At 47.7% G+C, this 21,928-nt stretch overlaps 7 protein-coding genes across 7 annotated transcripts; 4 read left to right on the plus strand and 3 right to left on the minus strand.

The window, feature by feature from the left end:
• Nucleotides 1-37: 37 nt before the first annotated feature.
• Nucleotides 38-4,289, minus strand: chl1 (DNA helicase; the record flags this gene model as incomplete). The annotated part of the gene is made up of 9 exons (XM_040837762.1): nucleotides 38-256; nucleotides 451-649; nucleotides 805-854; nucleotides 1,253-1,912; nucleotides 1,989-2,159; nucleotides 2,224-2,843; nucleotides 2,940-3,597; nucleotides 3,639-3,805; nucleotides 4,166-4,289. The coding sequence occupies 9 exons, from the start codon at nucleotides 4,287-4,289 to the stop codon at nucleotides 38-40; spliced, it is 2,868 nt and encodes a 955-aa protein (XP_040687960.1).
• A 1,444-nt stretch (nucleotides 4,290-5,733) lies between these two features.
• On the plus strand, nucleotides 5,734-8,273 carry ASPWEDRAFT_173708 (putative chitin synthase activator (Chs3); the record flags this gene model as incomplete). The annotated part of the gene is made up of 4 exons (XM_040831118.1): nucleotides 5,734-5,846; nucleotides 5,929-6,694; nucleotides 6,753-6,872; nucleotides 6,930-8,273. The coding sequence occupies 4 exons, from the start codon at nucleotides 5,734-5,736 to the stop codon at nucleotides 8,271-8,273; spliced, it is 2,343 nt and encodes a 780-aa protein (XP_040687961.1).
• Nucleotides 8,274-8,489: 216 nt separating this feature from the next.
• On the plus strand, nucleotides 8,490-10,436 carry ASPWEDRAFT_572362 (putative TBP interacting domain protein). Its single transcript, XM_040838329.1, has 9 exons — nucleotides 8,490-8,752; nucleotides 9,041-9,071; nucleotides 9,140-9,166; nucleotides 9,234-9,243; nucleotides 9,320-9,332; nucleotides 9,408-9,450; nucleotides 9,513-9,575; nucleotides 9,633-10,185; nucleotides 10,278-10,436. The coding sequence occupies exons 1-8, from the start codon at nucleotides 8,705-8,707 to the stop codon at nucleotides 10,046-10,048; spliced, it is 651 nt and encodes a 216-aa protein (XP_040687962.1). The 5' UTR covers nucleotides 8,490-8,704; the 3' UTR covers nucleotides 10,049-10,185; nucleotides 10,278-10,436.
• Nucleotides 10,437-11,479: 1,043 nt separating this feature from the next.
• On the plus strand, nucleotides 11,480-13,407 carry ASPWEDRAFT_112991 (putative spindle poison sensitivity protein Scp3; the record flags this gene model as incomplete). The annotated part of the gene is made up of 3 exons (XM_040828375.1): nucleotides 11,480-11,702; nucleotides 11,792-11,913; nucleotides 12,019-13,407. 3 exons carry the CDS (start codon nucleotides 11,480-11,482, stop codon nucleotides 13,405-13,407), a joined length of 1,734 nt encoding a protein of 577 aa, XP_040687963.1.
• Nucleotides 13,408-14,607: 1,200 nt separating this feature from the next.
• Nucleotides 14,608-17,555, minus strand: ASPWEDRAFT_173710 (putative RSC complex subunit (RSC1); the record flags this gene model as incomplete). The annotated part of the gene is made up of 5 exons (XM_040831119.1): nucleotides 14,608-15,612; nucleotides 15,680-16,951; nucleotides 17,004-17,072; nucleotides 17,155-17,317; nucleotides 17,386-17,555. The coding sequence occupies 5 exons, from the start codon at nucleotides 17,553-17,555 to the stop codon at nucleotides 14,608-14,610; spliced, it is 2,679 nt and encodes an 892-aa protein (XP_040687964.1).
• Nucleotides 17,556-18,588: 1,033 nt separating this feature from the next.
• On the plus strand, nucleotides 18,589-19,599 carry ASPWEDRAFT_173711 (ubiquitin-specific protease OTU1; the record flags this gene model as incomplete). Its single annotated transcript, XM_040831120.1, has 1 exon — nucleotides 18,589-19,599. One exon carries the CDS (start codon nucleotides 18,589-18,591, stop codon nucleotides 19,597-19,599), a length of 1,011 nt encoding a protein of 336 aa, XP_040687965.1.
• A 307-nt stretch (nucleotides 19,600-19,906) lies between these two features.
• ASPWEDRAFT_114077 (serine/threonine protein kinase CDC7) lies at nucleotides 19,907-21,589 on the minus strand (the record flags this gene model as incomplete). The annotated part of the gene is made up of 4 exons (XM_040828463.1): nucleotides 19,907-20,590; nucleotides 20,648-20,708; nucleotides 20,763-21,222; nucleotides 21,304-21,589. 4 exons carry the CDS (start codon nucleotides 21,587-21,589, stop codon nucleotides 19,907-19,909), a joined length of 1,491 nt encoding a protein of 496 aa, XP_040687966.1.
• Between the last annotated feature and the right edge of the window lie 339 nt (nucleotides 21,590-21,928).

Here is a 21,928-nt window from a genome sequence, read left to right on the forward strand (position 1 = left end):
GTCAGCGCAGCGCCTGCCCAAATTTCAATTTCCTCGCTTAAGCAACCAACTCAACAACACCGCCAGCCTCCTTGATCTTCTGCTCAGCATCCCGGCTGAAGTATCTGGCGCGGACGACGATGGGGATCTCGGGGACACGGCCTTTGCCCAGAACCTTGGAATAGCCGAGGGGGAGGAGGTCAATAACGGGGGCGGTGTCGGTCTTCTGGCCGCTCACGTAGGCCTCACGCTTCTCGGCGGGGATGAGAGACCAGAGCTATATTCAAAAAGTCCAGTCAGTCACAATTTCTCCTCCCAATGCCAATATTCCAGATTCCCCTTGTCCAATTCATCTAATGAATGTTCACAATCTTTATGTCTCCTTTGTATTGCAACGCAGTAGAAACCTGCTCCACTGGCCATCCTTCCCCCAATTGCTTTCCTTGCCATGCAATCAAATTTTCAACGTACCTTGTCGAGGTTGATGGTGGGCTTCCAGAACTGCTGGTTGGTCTTGTGGAAGTATCTCATTCCGACCTTACCGAAGTAACCAGGGTGATACTTGTCGAGGTTGGTACGGTGGTGGTGCTGACCACCGGCCATACCACGTCCACCGGGATGCTTACGGTGCTTACCAATGCGACCGTAACCGGCGGAGACATGGCCGCGGCTGAAAGAAAAGAAGAAGCCAAGTCAGCTTTGATTCCTGATAATTCGGTATGTAGGGTTCCCGGAAGAAGCATCGATTTGTCGCATTTCACCGCGACAAAGGCGATGTTCGACCGGCTCGGGACGGTAGTAGGGATGGAAGAGCTCTCGACTCACGCTTTCCTTGTCTTCGAGAAACGGGTAGGCATCTTGTCGACGGTGCTGTTCTCGACAAGACCGGTCTGAGTGTTTGGCGATGGGGGATGCGGTCGTATATGCTGCTGGTTCAGATGTTGAAATCAAGGCCCGGGGGGGCTAGAGTGCGCGCTAAACCGTTCGCTTGTTCTGCCATAGGGTCCAACCCTCCTAACTCTTGGCACAGCTTTTCCCGGGGCTTTCACGTGACTAGATGTCCAAAGATCTACTTTGGTTATTGCATCATCTTCAAGACTTTAAATTTAAAGCATTTAGGTACTCTCTGTGAGCCCTATCGTGGGTACTTCACGTTACATTCCCAGAAAGATACTTCGATCTTCTATTATGTCTTTTTCTTTACAAGAAGACAAATTACATGTTATGTACTTCAAGTTCTTTTAGCACCAAAGAACTTGGTGAGGTCCCTCACTGTTACACCCGCTGACCGTTGAGCAGGACCACTGGCCAAGCTCTGCTGAATCCAAGCAGGGAGTTTTCCACGTATATGCGGCTTCTCATACCTCCGGTCAATCATGACAATCGCTGCATAGTCACTGCGGTGCCTGATTGCACGTCCGATGCATTGGTTAACTGCTCTCATACAGGCGTTTTCATAAAAGTCTCTTCCTGCTGCTTTTGCAGTTGATTGTCGGTTTACCTCGGTTCCAGAGCTCTGCTTATAAGCTTTCTGCTCTATGTATTGAATTTTCGTTTGCCAGACCGCGCTCCGTATGTTGGGGAAAGGCAGACCGATTATAAAAACCCCTCTCCCCAACCTGTCGGAAAAATTGATGCCTTCCGACAACTTTCCGCCAACGACAGAAAGGAGCAAGGCTCCTGAGCCTGATTCGATGGCCTTCTCATACGCTTGAAGTAATTCTTCTGTTGTGGTTGCCATATCCCTTGTTTCATACAAAAGATGCTTCTTCTGTTCGATCAGACCAAGGGTGGTCTGGCCCCTTTCCCCTCCTGTAGGCTTCTTCCATATGCCTAACACGCGACTCAAGTAATCGTAGCTGGGGAAAAATGCGACCACGCCATCCGGGATGATTTGGCAGAGTGTAGCCACCGTACGCCCAAGATCAATAATCTGAAAAGAGTTAAACGAAAAGGGCCAGATAAGGTGAAGAATAATCATGGTATGTTGGAAAATGTCTCATGCCTACCATTTTTTCAGATTCCCGTGCATCATAGGTGAAATCAAACTCTGAGCCTTGAACTCCCTTCACTAGTGTATGTGCAGTAAGATTCTGTGATGGAATAACATGGCCATAGCTGAACGTATCCAACCGATGAGGTGGCACATAGGAGAACAAATGATTCATATAATCATTCATCTATGATGGGTTAGGAATAAATAAGGCTCGACATGCAAGGGTCTGAAAATGGATTATCTCTTACGGGAGACATTGTTCCTCCAGCCAATATGACTGCCCTGGCATCTTCAACGATTTCCCGGAAATGGTTAGTTGGATCAAGGAGCATGTATTTCAGTTGAACATCTCGCTGTGTTTTCAGATAAAACAATCGTCCCTCTGCAGATGGGTTCATGAGAGGAAGAAGAAAACCTTGTATATGAAATAAAACTGGCGTGGCAGACTTTTCATTAGACTGGGGGTCAGTTTGGGAAAATTCAACATATCCATCAACTTTCCTTGCCAATTTGCTTTCATGCAAGTATCGCGACAATTTGTATGGGTTGATCTGGTCCACGCCCTTCCCAGCCATGAGGTCTGAAGGCTGTACGGAGCCTTCCGGTGTCTGTTTGGCCTCAGAGATCGATTGAAGATGATCTGCAATTGAACTGACGAGCCTTATCACCTGGGCAACATAGCTTCGGTTCTTTCCTTTTAGGCGATTTTTAAACTTGCGTGCGTAGGTTGTCAGCTGAAAAATCGAGGTTCTCAACTGAGAAAGTGTGATTGTGACCGAGTGAATGTTGGATATTGCATCCATCAGATTATGAGCCTCATCGATAATGACAACATGGTTCTTGATGGAAAGATTGAGAGCCTCCCTAGCTGATCTTTGAAGTAGCAATGGGTATGGAAGAGTTACGATCTTTTCGCACAGTTAGCAATGATCAGCATTGAAGTGTGATGGTATGTTCACCTCACTGTGCTTGATGACTGAGCGGGAGGCGTAGTATGGGCATATCCCGATTTGCTTCCCAACCTTCCCTATGTCCTCAATGTCTTTGACTGTTGCCAATGCATGATCACGGAATTGAAGCGCCAGCCCTTCATCCTCTTTTGACGGTAAAAAGGGGCATTTGTGTTCAGCAGCCACGCCGGGTTGTTGTAGATCCAAGCAGCGTTCATTAATCGCTGTCGCGCTTTCCAAAGCAGCTACTCGAGGATTTATACACAGGTTTTTCCGGGATCCCAGCGAGAGATGTTTTATCTGCTCTGTAAATTCGTCCCCATCTTTGGTACCTGTGCTAAGTTCCTTTGGTAGACTAGATGGTATCGTGACGCGTCGTAGTTCGCTAGCAAACTGTGTTAACTGGGAATGTGTTCTTGAGCAATAGAAGATCATGGTCTCTTGATCTTCATCATCTTGGTCCTCTTTAGATTGCGTTGAGATTTGCCCCTTGAACTGCTCCAAAAGCGCTAAGGTACTGGTCGAGAGACCATCGAAATTATCTGACTTTTTCGTGGAAAATTTCTGCTCTTCACTTTCGCTATCATAGTCATCAAGGGCAAATTGGTTATCATCGTGTGGATCTGACCCGAAGGAGGCCAAATCAAGCTTCTGTGTTTTGGCTGTTGGCACCTAGCTATCGAGAGCCATGGAAGTTTATGGTGTACACATACTTGTTTCTTCCGAGGCTCTTCTGATTTCTCGGAGGCAATTCGTTGCTTTTCTTCCGATAGTCTTGTTCTCGCCAGTCGTGCCTCGAAAGTTTTTCTCTTTTCAGTAATGGCACGGCTTGATTCGCGTTTAGCAAATTCTAGCATCCACTCTGGCTCGTCTTCATCACCTACGAAATCATTAGAATACCCCTTCCGATAACTGACATCCAAGATTCTAACATGTAACATTGTTCACTGTCTCCTGAAACGCCTTACGCTTGTGATCTCGTAACCAAGTCAATGAGCCACAAATTAGGCTAAGAGATTTTCCCTGGTGAGTTTCTTAGTATCTCGACGAACCCATGGTTTGTGCTGAGAGAAGCATCGATATGCAACACCTGACAATCCCCACAAAAAGTTTTTCGAAGAGCGGCATAGAATCACAGCATGATAATTTGCAATTATATGCAAACACTTACAGTACCTATTCTCAAACTACGTTAGAAGGAAAAGTGACAGGCTAGATTGAGAAATCTTGTTCGGCTTACCAGTGGGAGACTCAAAGACAGCGACCTTACCCTCCTCGAGACAAGTATACAGAGCCTGCATAAACTGTAGTTGAATATCATACGGCGAATAGGGATGATGAAAATCATCCACCCTAAGCTCCATCTTGTGCTTCTGACTCTTGGGCCCTGTACTTGGGTTTGATTGTTGCCTTGGCTCCCCAAGACTATTAATGAAAAGTTCAGGGTAGATAGTCTGTCTGTTAGGACTTAGTCACTTAGGATATTATTAGCACATGCTGTTGGGCTTAAAATGATTATTCATGACATCTGTAAAGAATTGTTTGTAATTGGAGGATATGTAAGGAGTATCTCTGTATCAGACACGGGAGACGTGATTGGCAATTGTTGTAGGCTGGGATTACTTTTTTTTTTCTGGTCTCAGGAACCACATAGCACAAGGCCCGAATCTCTTGCTAGGGGGTTGAATCTCTAGATAGAGAATGGCAGAACAGCTGAATCGTACCTTGTCCAGGAAAATTTGGGGGGAATCTAATGTTGTGATAAGACCGCTGACTCTCTATAGGGGGGGCACCTGAGGCTCCAAGGAATGAGATGGATGAGTGTTCTTTATTTCTTTTGCGTCTCACTGCCTGTAATCGGCCTGTCAGCCTTAATTATTCTTCTGGAAGGCCAAGGAAAGAAACGGCTGGGATAAAAATACAACACACCTTGTCTTTCGCGGTTTCTGATTTGTGAATTGTGACGGGATGGAATTATTGGCAGATGGAGGACTAGTAGGGGACGACTACCAGTTGGTAGTTAGTTATCAGGTTTGGAAGAGAAAAACGACAGGGCCCCGGGCAGGGGGCCAAAGGGACAATACCAATAATTACGATACACGGAGAAACACCCAACCACATCTGATGTTATGTTTTCCAGTTCTTAAGGTGTTGTTTAAGGTAGTGACTATCCTGTTTTCTTCTGCGTTATTAGATGCTGTTATTCTGTACTCTGGAATGAGACAAATTTACTCACAAAATCTCTCATTACTTCTTGTCATTTCCAGGTGGATCCTCGTTTCCTCTTAGTCCTTAAGTTTCCTTCCCCCTAACTACTAGAGTAATATTAATCTCACGAACCCCGCTGTCCACCGCCCGCCCTAACCCAGCGCGCTTGCAGTATCATCATCATTTATTGTCCATTTTTTTTTGACTTCGTACGCTACTCCCATGATTCTTAATAGTTGCTTTTGCATGTCGTCAGGCTGCAGTTTCATTTCTGTTGTTTCCCTACTGATACGCAAAGTTCCTCGGTAGCAGTCGGTTTAACTCTCAGAATCCTTCGGCGCGTCAATATAGCGATCCCCACGCCCTTCTTGCCCTTTCTTTCTTTCTTTTTCTTTTCTTTTCTTTTCTTTTTATTAAAAAAAAAGAAAATCCACCCCCCTTCTTGACGTCTTGATGAACAGTTGCGGACCAAGAGCCTAAGCTAGCTCTAGTTCATACTCGGAGATTTAATTTCTGTGCAGGCCTGCAGGGGTCAAAGGAAGAAAAGTAATAATAATAATAATAAAGCAATAGTCCGCGGACGGGGAACCACCTCCGATAATGAACAGGCCGCCGCCGCAAGGTCGTGGTCAGCCACGGCTAGGTGCAACATGGTATCCAGGGGGCCAGGACGATTTTTACATGCCAGAAGTCATATCCCCTTCTCCTCAAAGGTGCGATCGCGCATTTCATTTGTTCTAGTTTCAACATTTGCTAGTGCTACGGTCTGGTTGACGGTGCTAATCAAACGATCAGGGTCATGCCTGAAGTACCGGAGAGTATGCAACACAATATCGATCACCTCGAGCACGAAGCTCGTCACCCTAACCGCGGTCATTATGCGTCACCGCAGTACGAACGTGCTCGCTTCCCCGAGCGAATTTCTTCCTCCGCCGCCATCATCCAGGGACCACCTCAAGAGCGGTCGCTCTCCCGGAATTATGCTTCATCGTCAGGCCACGACGCCAGCGCTTATGAGCAGTCTGCAGTTTATGATACCATAGATCCTCCCAATTTCTCACCGTTCCCAGTTCTGCGGGACCCGCCGCCCAATGTCCCTCCCACAGATGAACAGAAAGAAGCCAGTCTAGAGAATGCTCGGGTGCCAGTTCTGTCATCTAATGACCCCGAAATGCAACTTTCCTGGGCTCAGGATGCTCTAGCTTATGTTGAGGTTGCAATGCAGAATGAGACCCGTCTGTCGTTGATTCAACCCCCGCGGCCTCAGACACCTCAGGCGGAGCGTCAGTTAAGAGCTGATGCAATGAACATTGTCACCTTTCTGGCCGATCAGTATCATCCCAAAGCCGAATTTATCAAGGGCATGTGGTTGGAGTTTGGCAAATTTGGTTTCCGTGTGGATAAGAAGGAGGCGTTCCGGGCTTATTCTAGGGCTGCGGAGAAGGGCTACGCGAGAGCGGAGTATAGAATTGGGATGCAATTCGAAAGCTCTGGCGAGCCAGAAAAGGCCATCAGACATTATGAGAAGGGAGTTGCCCTTGCTGATTCCGCTTCTTACTATGTATGTTCTTCGCTTCTGGGAATAACGATACCTACGTACTAACTTTGCGATGATACAGCGTCTAGGTATGATGATCCTTCTTGGTCAACATGGGCAACGCCAGGACTATCAGACAGGATTGGATTACATTCAGCTTGCTGCAGAATCCTGTGATGAGAATGCGGCCCAGGGTGCTTACGTGAGTAATGATACTTTTTTGTCACATTTGTATCCATTTTTAACATGATGCCTACAGGTTTATGGTATGCTTTTGGCGCGGGAGCTGCCCCAGGTGAACGTGCCTGAAAGTTTCCTGCCCCTCGACTTGAATGCTGCTCGCATCAATATTGAAAAAGCCGCATATCATGGATTCGCCAAAGCTCAGGTTAAGATAGGCGCCGCATATGAACTCTGCCAGCTCGGCTGCGATTTCAACCCTGCCCTGTCTCTGCACTACAATGCATTAGCCGCCCGTCAAGGTGAACCCGAAGCGGAAATGGCAATCAGCAAATGGTTCCTCTGCGGACACGAAGGGGTCTTTGAGAAGAATGATGAATTGGCGTTCACCTATGCTCAGCGCGCAGCTCAGAGTGGATTTCCAACCGCTGAGTTTGCCCTGGGTTACTTTTACGAAGTGGGAATTTTCGTACCTGTGGATATCAAGGAGGCTAGGAGCTGGTATGCCAAAGCTGCAGCAAGTGGAAACAAGGACGCGACCAATCGGATTGACAGCATTTCCCGGTCCAAGACATTGTCTAGAAAAGACCACGAGAAGGTTGCTATTGCACGCATTAAATCACGGTACGGCTCTCATCAGCGAGGAAACTCTCTGGAGCCGACACCGGAGAATATCGAAATGCCCGATCCTTCGAAGATGAGTCTTACAGATAACAATGGACCAACCGCTGCTCCTTACCCCGACAGACCAGAATCTCGTGCTCGGCCTCCTTATCAAGCGAGCTACACGATGCCCGATCCACGGCCAAGCTCCGCTTTTGGTATAAACCCCAATATTCGCTCCAATGCTCCAGGTTACAACCGAGCCGCTTCTTACGGTCCAGGGCCAATGGGCCGTCACCCTCCCCCTGGTCCTGGAATGTCACCAATGGCTGGCCCAACTAGTCCAGCAGGCATGTCTAGCCCTTCAGGGACACCTAGGCTAGATATTGGCTACACAGCACCCCTTGAACCCCATGGCGCTGATCCTCGAAGACGTCCGCAGCGCCTCGATAACGGACACCCAGACCGGAAGCCCGTGCGAACACCTGTTTCCGCTCACCCGCCGGGTGGTCCAATGGGTTCTCCCAGGCCATCTGGCTCTCCTTCTACGGCCACATTTCCCCCACGTGCCGAATCCATACCACCTCCATCGAGAGGATCAACATCGTCGACGCCTAAGCCCGTGACATCTCCATCGAGCACAACAAGCCAGAAGCCTGCGTCGCAGTCGAGTAAGGCTAGCGGCCAGGGCCTACCGGGTAAGGGTCCTAAGACCTTTGAGGAAATGGGAGTTCCGACTGTTCAAAAAGATAACGATTGCGTACGTTTGATCCCAATACTTATGTTCATCATTTTTACCAAGAAACTGACCGGGTTTTAGATTGTCATGTGATACCCTGGTCCAAGTTCCACGCTCGGCATAATCATTCCTTTCTTTCTTTTCCATCTCAAATAGCGCAGGGGATTTTTCATCATAATTTGTTACGTGGCCATCTTGTTATTCTGAAGGCCAAAAGAAAAGTGGTTGGTATAAGACAATTGTGATTCTTTTGGGGGAGAAAAAAAAAAAAAACCAAACATTTCTAGGATCATCTTTGGACTGGAATTCATTTCAACCAACAGATCTGATCATCTCTGGTCTAATGTTTCAGTCTTGCCGTTTGCCGTATATCTCTTTTTGTTTCTTTTTCCAATTTTTTCGCCTCTTTTCCTGATTTATTCAACGTCATTATCAGCATTATCATAATTTCGACGACTCGTATTCCTGATACCCCTCTGTCTCCTAATCTCCTCGTATGGTTGGTTTTCCTGATGTATTGGTCTCACGTGACAATTATAGAGAGTGTAGATGCTCTAGATGTAGGTAGTACACCTCTCTTCATCTCAACTAGTCCGGCCTGTAGCAACGGTCATTGTTCTCTTCTCATTCCCCTCTCCTTTCACCTCTTTTTTTATTTTTGTTGTTTTCCCCGTGGGGCTTGGCCAGCCAACCAGAGCACCCTGATATGCATAAGCCATAGCTATCTTGCCCTCTTTGCCAAGCTATAATGATTATGATTACGATTTCAGCTTTTTTTTTTTTTTTTTTTTTAGATCTTTCCGCGATCACTCTTTCTAGAGTTTAATCTTACCATGGCCCACAAGAAGGGGAAGGGTGACAAGACTCCCGGTAGTGATGGTGAGCGAACCTCGGGATGAACCTGGAGAAACATGAAAGCTTAAGGTAACATCAAGGATATCAAGAAGGATCTGCCATGATCCTCGACTATCTTAGTGAGTGCACACAGAGATAAAGCCCGCATTGCTACAAGCCTATGGAGTCTTCTAACCGGCACTACAGGAAAACAAAAGTATGCATGTACCCTGTCCCAGCCATAATAGTTCTCAAATTTCTGTTGAAAATAACACATTGCCTTGATGGAGCAGTCGTCCATACTCGGTATGCTCTATGCTAGCACCTTTGATGGCAGTGAAGCTGTAACAAGGACTAATTGCGATTGAATTATTCCCATAGGCCATCGATATCTCAGCCAACTTGCACAACAAAGTTACCAAAAGTCAGAAAGCTCTGTGTTTACCGAATCTTCGCCGTCTTTCCTCTTACTGACAAACTCTGAAGCGTACGCGGCCAAGGCATTGCGAGAGCTACACCAAAACAAGGAGATTGAGGGTCGTGTAGCAGGTTAGTTATCAAACATTCAAAAGGGCAAATTCTTACCTTCCCGTTCGTTTGCTGTAGGAAAACAAACCGTTTATCATGCCCTTCAAGATTCATTCGACGATTCCACTCCAGAAGTCATTGCAGGCTTGGACCAAGAGATCAAGCAATTGCAGGGCAATCTTACGGCCCTAAAAGCCAACGAGCAAGACACACGAGCGGAATTGGCGACGCTTTGCACCAAACCTTTGCTATCTGACCTTCGGCGCGATATTGGCCGGTTAGATAAAGAGAAGGAGTCGACGCTTGCGCGCCTGGAAAAGCTACGGGGAAGTAGCTCGGTACGGATGCCCCCTGGGGAAAGGGCAAAGATCGAAAATGAGTGGAAATGTTGGCAAAAGTGCGTCAACATTCGTAGGCAAATATGTCGTGACTTTTGGACGAGGTGTTCGGAAGTGGTTCCTGAAGATATGACTCGAGACGAGCTTTGGGTATGAGTGAACTCCCATTCTGCCTCTTCACGACACTATATGGATATATTATTAATGTTGTTTTGACGGCTCTAATGACAAGCAGGAATCTCTGGGATTGGAAGGGAATCTGAATTTGTGAGTGCCAAAATTGAAAAAGAAAGGTAAGATAATGATGATCCCCAGTCACTTGATATATACCGAGGTACGGGCTTCGGCTTAGGATCTACACGACACCATTGCCAACAGTCTACAGAGAGATATATATAGTAGCGTATTCTTGCTGGCACTGACAGAAACTATCTTCCAGCATGACAACTTTGTGGGGGGAAAAATCGATTACATACTCCGCTTTGATTGACAGGGCATCGGAGCTGAGCAAAGCTAGGATGGATGATGTATGATGATCAGATGAACAGGAATCATATCATAGGGCCCAGGTCATTGCAGATTGCACCGTGACCGCCCTAGCCGGCTAGATCCCACTAACTACCGTGATAGAGGACACATGCAATGAAGTCAGGAGTTGAGCTTAGAAGGAAGATATGACGACACACCCTGTGCCTTTCCCCCCCTTTTGCCCCGGAACATATTTATCTTGCATGTTCATCTGGTAGTGTCATGCGAATGTCTGTTAACTCATCAATGCATTACATGGCTTGGTGCTTTTTGTAACTGTACTAATGAAGAGAATCGAAATAGCCGATTCCAATGCATCTGTCTTCAACATTGAGTCGAGATTTTGTCGTCAGGTATTCAAGCAGTGGTAATCAGATCGACTTACGTTGCATTCCTACCCAAACATGCCCCGTTAGGACAAATCATCATCCACAGAAAGAAATAAGAAAAGAGAGTTTCAGACACTTGAGAGATGTCCGACCGCCGGAGATGAGGCGAGGATCCATTTCAATTGCGTCGTCTCGTTGGAATCGGAATTCAAGCTGAGGCTTTTTTTCATTGTCCTGGGGATATTAGAGAGAGCACTGGAACGTAGCCTGTCCGACTAAAGCACAGCAAAGAAGCAATTAAAGGGGCAAAGGATTCCTTCTCGTCTGTCTAATAATCACAATAATAATAATACTTGATTTGCCTCACGATCTCTTCTAGCCTCCAATGCGCAAATAACCGTTCGGTCGGGGTTGATCGATCGATCTTCACTGATGCTGCTGCTTTACCCCCCTCCTCCTCGTGCTCTGGCCTGTTATCTATCTCCATCCTCACCTGGTCATTTTAGTCAAGAACAGAAATAAATCCAAATCCTCTCTTCTTCTTCTTCTTCTTCTTCTTCCTCCAAAGTGAATGAAGGTTGATAAAATAACAATCATTAATGACGGCTTCCACCGTCCCTTTCACCGCCAACAAATCCCCCTCCCCACCTGGAAATCTCCCCAGCCGATAAACCCCTCCAGAAACTCTCCAACGATTGCTACATCGTCAACCGTTTCTCCTCTCGTGGCGATGCAGCTGTCTGCCTCTCGGAACCCTCCTCCTCCTCCGCCACCTCCGAGCTCTTCTTTCTCCGCCAACACCACCGCTTCTCATTCCCAGGATCGTCTTTCGGGTGAGATGAGAAGTCGTGCTCCTCTTCCTGTCCCCTCTGGTGCGCAATCTCTCCAAAACGGTCATTCCCGCAATCCCTCTGGCTTCGACATGGCTGCCCGCAGTCCCCCCAACCAAAGCAGTAAGAGTAAGGCACTCCATCTCTAAGTCTGACTTATTTCTATGGAAAAGGGCGAGGAGCTAATGGTTTTCTTTTTGTGGCTGCTTCAGATACTAAGCATGTTCCCTGCAAATTCTTCCGCCAGGGAGCTTGCCAGGCCGGACCTGCCTGTCCATTCTTACACTCTACCGATGCTGCGATCGACTATGCGCCTTGCAAGTATTTCACCAAGGTACGCGGCTGCTAACTCGCCTGGCGTTTTCTTCCTTTCTCTTATCCTGCATGGGCTGCGCGAAATCGCGGGAGCACATCAATATTGACACCCCGCTCTCTGTAGGGAAACTGCAAGTTCGGAACAAAGTGTGCGCTGGCGCATATACTTCCAGATGGACGACGAGTCAATCGACCGAACCCTAGTCTAGGAATGGGAGGAAGCCATCTCAACCTGGGCGGTCGTGTCAATCCGCAAGCCTATGTCAACCAGGATTCTGCCTTGACAAACTCGGTACTTTCGCAACAGCGGATGAATGGCCACGATCACCGATATGCGTCTCAACTTCCTCCCCAGGAAGAATTCGCCGCTCTGCATGCGCAGCAACAACCGCCGTACGATGCGATTCCCACGATCGATACGGGCTTGGCTTCGGATGCTGGTTCCAAGTATGGATCACCTGTAGAAGATATTCGATTCCCCATGTCTCCAAACCACCGCCACTTGACAGCGCTCGATGCACCGCTTCCCGCGTCCTTCGATAGTCAAGGAATCTCACACGCCGCTCGTTATGGCCCTGTCGCCGCCTCCATGCCATCAAAGTTCGGGTTGGAACTGTCTCCGCCGGCCCAAAGAATGGGAGCGCCTTCGGATGCGCTTCGACATCTTCGTGATACTGCCTATGGTACTGACTTGAGGAAGCCCACAAACTCTTCCTTCATGGGGTCCTCTCCTCCTGGTGTACCAGATGATGCCTTTGGTCCACGGTTCCTACACTCCCAAAGACAGGTGAAACCGCGGGTGCTCTCGGCCAGTGTTCCTCGGCCCACGGCATTGGATGACTGGGAAGACAGCAATTTCCCGATGGAAGAAGATTACCTACCCATGAACCTGCATGATGATGTCCTCACGCCACAGGAGAGACTGCGACGACTTTCACGAACGGATAACGAGCTTAGCTCGAGCCACCGCGACCTCAGTGGTCTGGGAATGACGGGAACGAGTCTTGGGAAGGTTGGCTCACCTCTAGCATCTAGTCCATCCCGGTTTGGCGCTCTGTTTGCCAAACAACGCCAAAAGAAAGAAGAGGATGCTCACGGAACCTCGTTTACACACATCGGTTCGCCCCTCCGTGAATCTTCGTTGAGTCTGGGTACCAGCCCCAGCCTGAGGCCTATTGGTAGCCGGCACATTTCTGGCGAGGTCTCACCGTTTGTGTCCAGTCCCGCTCGGCAACCATCGACATCTATGATTTCTCAGCAGCTTAGTGGCATGTCTCTCCACCCTGGCTCTGCTCGTCATTCTTCATCTGTGGGCTCCAGCAGCCGCTTGGATCGTGCCGTCTCATCACCAGTCAACACAAGCACCATTGATGAGGAGCAGAGTGATTTGGTCTTTTCCATGGAAGAGGAAGAGAACAACAAACGGAACAGCGCGTCTTGGAGTACTGAGAAGACTGGCGAGAACGACGATGAGGAATCAACACCCACCAGCAGCCTGAGCTTCCAGCCATAGTCATTTGTGGCAAATTGTAGGAAATGGCTCTGGGTTTCTTGCTCTTTGTCGACACAAATCGAGAGAGAAAAATCAACCGATGGAAAGAACAAGAAAGAAAAAAAAAAAGAAGTGTCAAGAAGGAAAAGAAAAAAAAGAAAAGAAAGCCATATTGGTACCAGTCCACTAACTACCCAGCTCATCAAAAAAGTCACCGGGGAAGATATTTCAAACAGCACTTTGGTTTGATCTTCTCCCGGCAGACGATTTGCATAGATTGGTCAAGCGACTATGCCTCGCTACTTTTTGCATTTGGTCATTTGTTAGACACGCGAAATTTGGATGATTTTTCTCCCTTTAAAATCGAGGGTTTTGGAATGGTGTTTCATATTTCTAAAGAGACATTTGAAGTTCTAACCATCTTGCATCCATCTAATATTGTCCTCGGTCTTTGTTTATTTTTGGTTTGTTTGTTGTCTTGCAAATCTCGGGTTCAGGGTGCGAGGGGAAGAGAAGCTGAAAAGGGACAATCTCTATATTTCCCTATTCCAAAACGTTGTGTATACTCTATTCTGTTCTGTTGTTATTTCACTCCCTTCACCTTACTATCTATCTTCTTTTTCCACCTCTTCTCCCTGTATCCCATTTCATGAGTTTACGATGTCTTTGCTGCTATCCTGCTTTACTTCTCTATTCTTTCCCCTTTGTGATTTACTGCGAAAATGGATCTGCCAATGTACAAACTCAGAACATTAGGATATCTGCCAAAAGGGAACGGCAACACAAAAACAGGCCTAAATGAGCCGCGGCCATTATTTGCCATGCTTATATTTAATCATGCCTTGCTCATAATTATGGAATCCTACTCCCCATTTAATAATGTGCAATTGTTCAAGGTGTCCATGACGATGTTGATTACCCCATGAATCTCAGCTGAGATATAGAAACTGATGGTGTAAATAAAGTAATATGCTAACAAGACATGTAATTATAGCCACTTAGCATTTCAGTGTTAATCCTTGCTAGTATACACATACCCCTAGAGACATATTTGAACTAAATGATTCCCCAGGCCCAAACCCAGACACCGATGCTATTATGTTACGCCTTGGCTCACTAACGACAAGCCGGACCCAAGAAACCGGTTTCACTCCATCTGCCCCTTCTTTCCTTTGTCGCTCAAAATACCACGGGCGGAACTGAAACCCACTCTTGCCTGGTTCAAGTCCTTGGGTCAACTTCATCCATATACATGGCGTTACCTTTGAGGCTGACAAAGGTTGGTTTCGTCGAGCGTGTCTGAATCCGTGCTGTCTGCTCGTGTGAAACACGGTCGGTGAGAGCTCTACCCTCATGAGCCTTTTTGTCAGCTGACTTGGTGACCTCGGCCCGATCTTGATAATGAACTTCGTAGAACTTGTTAGTACCGGCTACTATCTGATTCGCCATGACCTCGATGGCCTTGGTCGTCAAAGTCTCCACTCGTCCAGCGAGGGCCGTCTCCTCATCCACACGGATACGCTTTGCGTTTTCCTCGCGTTTTTCTTGTTCCTCAACCTGCTTGCGCTTCCGTTGTTCCACTCGCCTCCGACGTTCTTCTCTTGCTGCAAGGTATTTGAGAGAATGACCTAGACTTTGCTGGTTGGATGAAACAATATCCAATGGAGGGGAGGAGAAGAATAACACATGACCATGGTCGTCACAATGGAACTGTTCACGGATATCATCTGGAATTGCAGAATTGGCAGCATCACTCAAGTGAAAAACTTCGATCGGGCGAGGAGCATTAGGATTGTACACTGACGGCGGGGCAACGGGCAAGCGGCTCGCCTGATAAGGCGTGTATGGTGATGGCTGAGCAGCTACATATGGATGAGAGACCGCCGGCGCGTGGTAGGCAGCAGGAAGAGGTGTTTGCGGCGCAAAGCTGCTAGGACGTCTCTGGAAAGGGGCTTGATAAGCCTGGGCTGGGGGGATTTGAGACTGATGGTATGCCGCCGACGGAACGGGCACTGGCGAGCTTTGGGCAGGAACCGCTGGTGCGGCCGGCGAGCGTGCTGGCGCTGGCCCTCCTACAGCAGCCATATTTACGTGACTTGGGCTACCCACACTCGGCCGGGTTGGTGGTTGGCTAATTGTCGGCTGTCGCACAGGAGCATGGGGGAGAGGAGGTTGGGGTATGATTGGAGGGGGTGGAGATGGTGTTGGCTCTGGTGGCGGAGATTCCTACGAGGAACAGTACACGATCAGCTCATGATCCAAACAGGAACATCAACAATAATGAAAGACTCACATTTTCATCTCGTGGACGGCGATGCACGGCTCCAATGACTGGTGGTGCGTTCTCTGCCCCCCAAGTCGGCTTGGGAAGATCATCCGTTTCCTTGGCATCATCTTTCAGCATGTACTTTATCGGACTGGGGATCTTTTTGATCCTTCGAGGAACATCGAAGAGGTCCATCTCATAATCCTTTTCTCTGACTTCATCCGGTAAGCAGCTTGCCCAAGTCTTGATCTTGTTCAGCTTGTGCTTTTCCTCATTATACCGCGCTTCGCAGACGTATACATCCTTGTCAGGAGGAAGGCCACGGGGTCGCCCACGGTTATAGCGGGTGAAAAACATCACAAAGCAACGGTCCACAATCTCCTCAATTCGGTGATCTCGGTACTGACCAGTCTTTACCACCTCATTGGGGTAAAAATGTTTTTCATAGTGATGAATGGTTTGCTCTGGGCGGTAGTACCAACAAGCATTAATCCATTTTTCACCTTCAGAATCCTGCCACGTTCGGTAGATTTGTGCCACGATGGGCTTTGTTACATCATTGGGGTTCTGGATGTGAACCCAGTCTCCGACTTTCCACAGCTCACCTGTATGAAGAATTCCGTCTGGTAATGGTAAACGCCCATCCTCCATCAGATACTCGCTGTCCGGCTTTCGCTTCTCCTTCTCGGCAAGCTTACGGGATTCCACCTGCAAGTCGACAGCATCTCTGTATATCTGACTCTCCGGCTGATTGTAGATTTTGGCGTTGCTAAACATCAGGTCCATATCCCTCATGAAATGATCAACGGAGCTGTACTTCTTTCGCTTTGACTTCCTTTTGATGATGTCGATAGCAATAGGCTCTTTTATCTCCACGTAGTAGTCCGGATACATCACCTTGTCAGGTAGTCGTTCGAAGTGGCGTACTTTAATCTGACCACTCGGGTCTTTCAGCTTTCGAATCCCCTTCAAGACTGCTTTGATCCTCGCCTCCATCGGAGTGTCAACTCGTGGCGGCCGACCTCGTTTCTTTCGCAGCTCGGGGTCGTTAGATTTATGGCCGTCATCTTTTCCACCTTCGCGCTTACCACCTGCGCGGGGCCCTCGCTTTCTCTTGCGCCGACCATCATCATCAGAATCTTCTTCTTCATCATCTTCATCGTCCTCGTCATCTTCCTCCTCCTCCTCCTCGGGAAGAGGATCGGCCTCGGGGATCTCCCCGAGATCAGGGAGTTCCGCCTCAGCAGCGGAGATGATGCCTTGTTTCGCCAGTTTTCTGAATTCTGCAATGAAAACGTCCTGTTTTGAATTGGGGATTAGCCCGAGTCTGTGATGTGGGCAGTGTACGGACCTTGATAACGAGTGCATCTTCATAAGCCTGCGAATTTGGTCGATTATACGTTTGCGCATTATGTGGGATCTGATTAACACAGAGAAAGGGTGGTCAAGTCAGCATTTTGAACCTATCAAAAGTCGATGGTCGACAGGGGGAGCATGAATACCAAGGCACAATCGCGCACGAATTCGGCGAAACTTTTGTACTCTCTCTTATTTATCTTTTGCTTTAGGATACTGAGCGCCATTGGCTCCTTGATTATATCATAGTAATCGGGGACATTGCGCTTGTTGACACTGCGATGGAATAGTTTCGATGGATCATGGCCACTACGATGCGGAAGGGGTGTGAGTTTCATGATCTATTGTGGCCGTTTGAATGGTGGGACTGGACTTACTCTTCTTCTCTGACTTCATATATTACCAGGACAACATCCATCATTATCCGCCATTGATCCTCGATAACTCCGCCAGTCGCAGAGCCAACACCCTTGGCCTCGTCTTCGATGGACTTGACGGGCTGCTCAGACGTGGGCTGGGCCTGCGACGGCTCCGATGCGTTCTCCATACTAGAGAAAACCGCAGCAGCGGCAGCAGCAGCACCCAGAGACTGCAGATAGACGAGGGAAAAAAGAGTGATTGATTGACCAGCTGGAGCTGCTCGAGCTGATCTTTCTTGTACAAATGCAGTGAAGGCGCGCAAAACGACCGCAGGAGAGATTCGCGCAGCTGCTATGCTGACTCATCCGATACGGTACCCAGTGCTTGTGTGTGGTAATTACGGTATTCATTACCTAGGTTCCATTAGATGTATGACATTGGTAATATACAGTAATGATACCTGGTCGATACATTCAATGACGCCATTTGACCCGAACAACAAGGATGAGATGAGGATGCAGAGAAATCATATTGCGATGGTCAAGCAGATATCTTTAAAGTATGATGCTTGACTTGTTTGGTGTCTGAAATATCTCAGAATGGTAAAGGCCCTTATATTGTTTGTTATTATTATAAAATGCGGGGTAAATTCCATCAGAGCTACTCCGTACAGTGGAGATGAATATATAGTATCAAGCAACATCTTTGGACTTGTATACAGCATCATTAGCATATAATGGATGATGGTCTTATTCTTCTTCTAAAAAGCCATTTACTGTTTCCTTACCTAATAACTACTAGGTTAATTCCATAGTGCCTAATGATCATGTCATCCGAATCAACAGTCGGATTGATCCATCTTGTCTGCCGCGGGGTTGAACGGGATGATGACATCGGACGATTGGCGCAGTGTGACTTGTTCACCAGAGGTATACTAGGTTTGGTAGTTTCATTCTGATTTGATGATTGACATGGACATTATTCTTCTTGTCATGTTCAATTATTGATTTTCATGGTTATCATCATCAGTCACAAGGATTGTGCTGCATGGATTACAGTGGCCCACATTTTTCAGGAAGTGTTGTCACTTTCTAGCCACTATCTATCCAAATCATCTCCATTCCTCCCTTCCTCAGTTTCTTGTCTCTGTTCTCAAGTGGAAAAAAATACCCCCCTCCCTTCAGCTATAAACTAAAACTAATTCTTTGAATTCTAAGAGGATGAGGATTCGAGTCCGGGGGCCTGCTGGACAGTCCACTGTCAGTCTGGATGACACGGCCACCGTCGACGATCTGCGCACTCAAATCGTGGACAAAACTGGCCTGACAGCATATGATGTTAAATACGGGTATCCTGATCTGAAGCCCCTTGAGCTACATGGTTTCCAACCAGGCCAGAAAATCACAGAGATTGGAGTCAATCTGAACGGTGAACAGCTTCTTGTCACCAACAAAGAGGGCTCGATCCATACACAAACACCTAGCACCAGTCACGACAATGACGCTAGAGCCACCTTCCAGAAAAAGCCACCTGAGCAATTCTCGCTGCCACGCAAGTCGCACGAGGGTGTTTCGGACGACCCCCCTGAGATACCCTCGCCCGAGCACTCGGGTACTTTCGTTCTCCGCATTATGCCCGATGATAATTCGTGCCTCTTCCGCGCGGTGGGTAGCGCAATCATGGGAGGGATGGATACTATGACTGAGCTTCGATCAATCGTTGCCCAAACTATCCAATCAAACTCAGAACTGTACTCAGAAGCTGTCCTTGAGAAGAAACCAGATGATTATTGCCGCTGGATCCAAAATGAGAACTCGTGGGGTGGGGGCATCGAGCTCAGCATCCTGAGCAAACATTTCGATATCGAGATATGCTCGATTGACGTACAGACACTCCGGGTCGATCGCTTCAACGAGGGTCCACCAACACGGTGCATCATGGTCTACTCGGGAATCCACTACGATAATATTGCCCTGTCACCGTCTGATCCGCCTTTCACTCACGCCTATGCCCCTCCGGAATTTGATACAAAGGTTTTCGATGCGGCAGATCCGGTAGTACTGGAAAAATCAGTGGCGTTATGTACTGTGCTCCGAAGCAAACACTACTACACGGACACTGCCGGCTTTCGCATCCGCTGCAACACCTGTGGTGGTACCTTTGTCGGCGAGAAAGGAGCTACCCAGCACGCAGCGCAAACGGGTCACTACGATTTTGGTGAGGCTGGTTAGATTATAGGCGATTTTGGAACTATTTTCCTGCTCTATTTCAAACCAACGACCTGGCTGTTGGGATGGATACCCACAAATACAAACATGCATGCATATATATACATACTGAAACTCGACCATTTTGGATTGCATGCCCTGAATGGGTCGCTTATGCTAGAAAGTCATACACCTAAAACATTGTACATACATAACAATAAATGGTGGCGGGACTGACCTCCAGCACCCCCGAGATTCTATTAATATGACTTAAACCAGAATTAAAACTACGTAAGATATCATCACTATCGTACATGAACTTGACCAAGCTCTATAGCATGGCGACTTCGTCTGCCTCATCATCTTCATCACCCTCGTCCTCATCCCCTGTGTCTGGGCTATCCTCAGGATTCCCTCCCCATTCCACATCATGGTCAATAGGATCGGTGAAGAATTCGTGTTGCAGAGCATCTTTGGCACTCAGTCGCTTGTATGGATCCAGTTCCATCAGGCCAGCCAACAGTTGAGTAGCTTGTTTTTCGCTTTCTGTCAACTCCTCCACACAGCTGGCCCACTTGACCAGCTTCTCCCAGCCGTACCCCTTTTCACCAATAGTCGGTATGTTGGTTTCGAATATTTGGCCATGCATGGCAGCTGCTGACTTCATGCGACGGGTGCCAAATATGCTGGCCATTTCAATCATCGCATCGACGTCATCGGCAGAGTTGAAGAATGGAAATCGACGCCCAAGCAGGGTCAAAAGGATAACACCTGTTGACCACATATCGATCTTGGTTGTTTGGGATGTACATTTGAAAAGGACCTCTGGTGCTCGAAACCCACGAGTCCCTGCCCGGTTAGCGCGCCTTGATGGTCTCGAATCATTTTTAGGGTAGCCCGCCGACAACACCGTGCTATTGCAGTGTGTGTTGTAATAACTTTGCATTACTCGGTTACGACGAACATAAGATGGATTGGCACAAAGGCAAGTGCCCGTATACTCCGACCCCTCACGCTAAACAAAAGATAGATGATTAGAGCATAGTTGCAATCATAGAAAATGAATACTTACTTCTGCGAGACCAAAATCTACCAAAACACCCTCTCGAAGCTCGGGGTTGTACAAGAAATTACTGCAGAGAAAGATGAGCATCTGCATCAGGTCTATGAGATGTGCGAGTCCTTACGTTGGTTTGATATCTCGATGGAGAATGTCATGTTTATGAACCGAGTGCAATGCCGTAAAAAGAGATCGAAAATAATGCCGCATGTCTGCGACCAAGAATGTACGATACTGTATGCGAAAGTCGGTGTGAGGGAAAAAGGGCAAGACTGCGACGACTTGATCTTGATGCCTGAAAGCAGTGATTAACGGACACACTGATCTGCACCCTCGGAGGTCATGCAGTAATTCAAGCTCATTTTGAATGCGAAGCGGACTGCTTGTCACGTAAATCTTCTTTAATGCGACGTATCGAGCTTTTCTTCGCTTCGTGGGCAATGAACGGCCACCCTCTCCTTCCAGCCGGCGTCTTTTAGGCGGAGGACTTGCCCAATTTTCGTTTTGGTCTTGAAATATATCCCAGTCATTCTGGTAGTGGTCATATAAAAGATCCTCAGCTTTGTAAACGGTTGAGAAGGTCCCTACTCGGTGCTTGTAGTTAGCCAAAGACTAGATATACATAATGAGAAATGAGAAAACTGGAGACGAGAAAGAATTTGCTGCACCTTCTCCAATCCTGTTCACGAGCCGGAACCTATCCGAAATTCCTGGAAATGTATCCTCAAGCTTCTTCATATCATCTTTCACCGAATCATCAACGTCCTCATCCTCATTTTCATGTGCGTCCTCATCCTGGTCATCTTGTGCATGAGATTGAGCCACAGAGGCTTCGCTGTCCGTGGCAGTATCGTAGTCTATCGCGTACTGGGGGCCTCCCCCACGAGGTTGTAGGTAGGAACCGGGTCTCTGAAGGTCAAAAACGCCCGTAGGAGCCGTGTTGACAGTCGACATGGGGCCAGACTAACGAGTAAGCTTGCGACTAGGTTGGTCAGACAGGTTGAGGAGAGGGGTCAATAAGCTTGCATTAAGCCGAATCAACACAACTGCTGTCTGAAAGTGAAAGAAGAAAGAGAGTTGAATCAAGTATCCGGGGAATCAAGGCTTGATTTTCTCCACATGGGCACCTCTGGGATAAATTCACGTCGCGTTGCGGTCATCCCAGTAATTAATTTCATCACAGGGCACTACAGCACGCAGAATTTCCGGATCCGGTATAGCGATGTTTGTTTACTTTCACCTTTCTGACAATACACTGGTTTCATTACCTACATCTCCCAGGACAGAGAGTAC

The sequence above is a fragment of the Aspergillus wentii genome (assembly GCF_001890725.1).
Source record: "Aspergillus wentii DTO 134E9 unplaced genomic scaffold ASPWEscaffold_5, whole genome shotgun sequence".
NCBI classification, from domain to species: domain Eukaryota; kingdom Fungi; phylum Ascomycota; class Eurotiomycetes; order Eurotiales; family Aspergillaceae; genus Aspergillus; species Aspergillus wentii.

Excerpts from the sequence above, each read along its gene's own strand:
- ASPWEDRAFT_572362 (XM_040838329.1), top strand. The coding sequence starts at position 8,705 with ATGTATTGGTCTCACGTGACAATTATAGAGAGTGTAGATGCTCTAGAT. Across the intron at positions 8,753-9,040 it reads AGAGTGTAGATGCTCTAGAT|GGGAAGGGTGACAAGACTCC; the intron begins GTAGGTAGTACA and ends GCCCACAAGAAG. Across the intron at positions 9,072-9,139 it reads CAAGACTCCCGGTAGTGATG|GATCTGCCATGATCCTCGAC; the intron begins GTGAGCGAACCT and ends GATATCAAGAAG.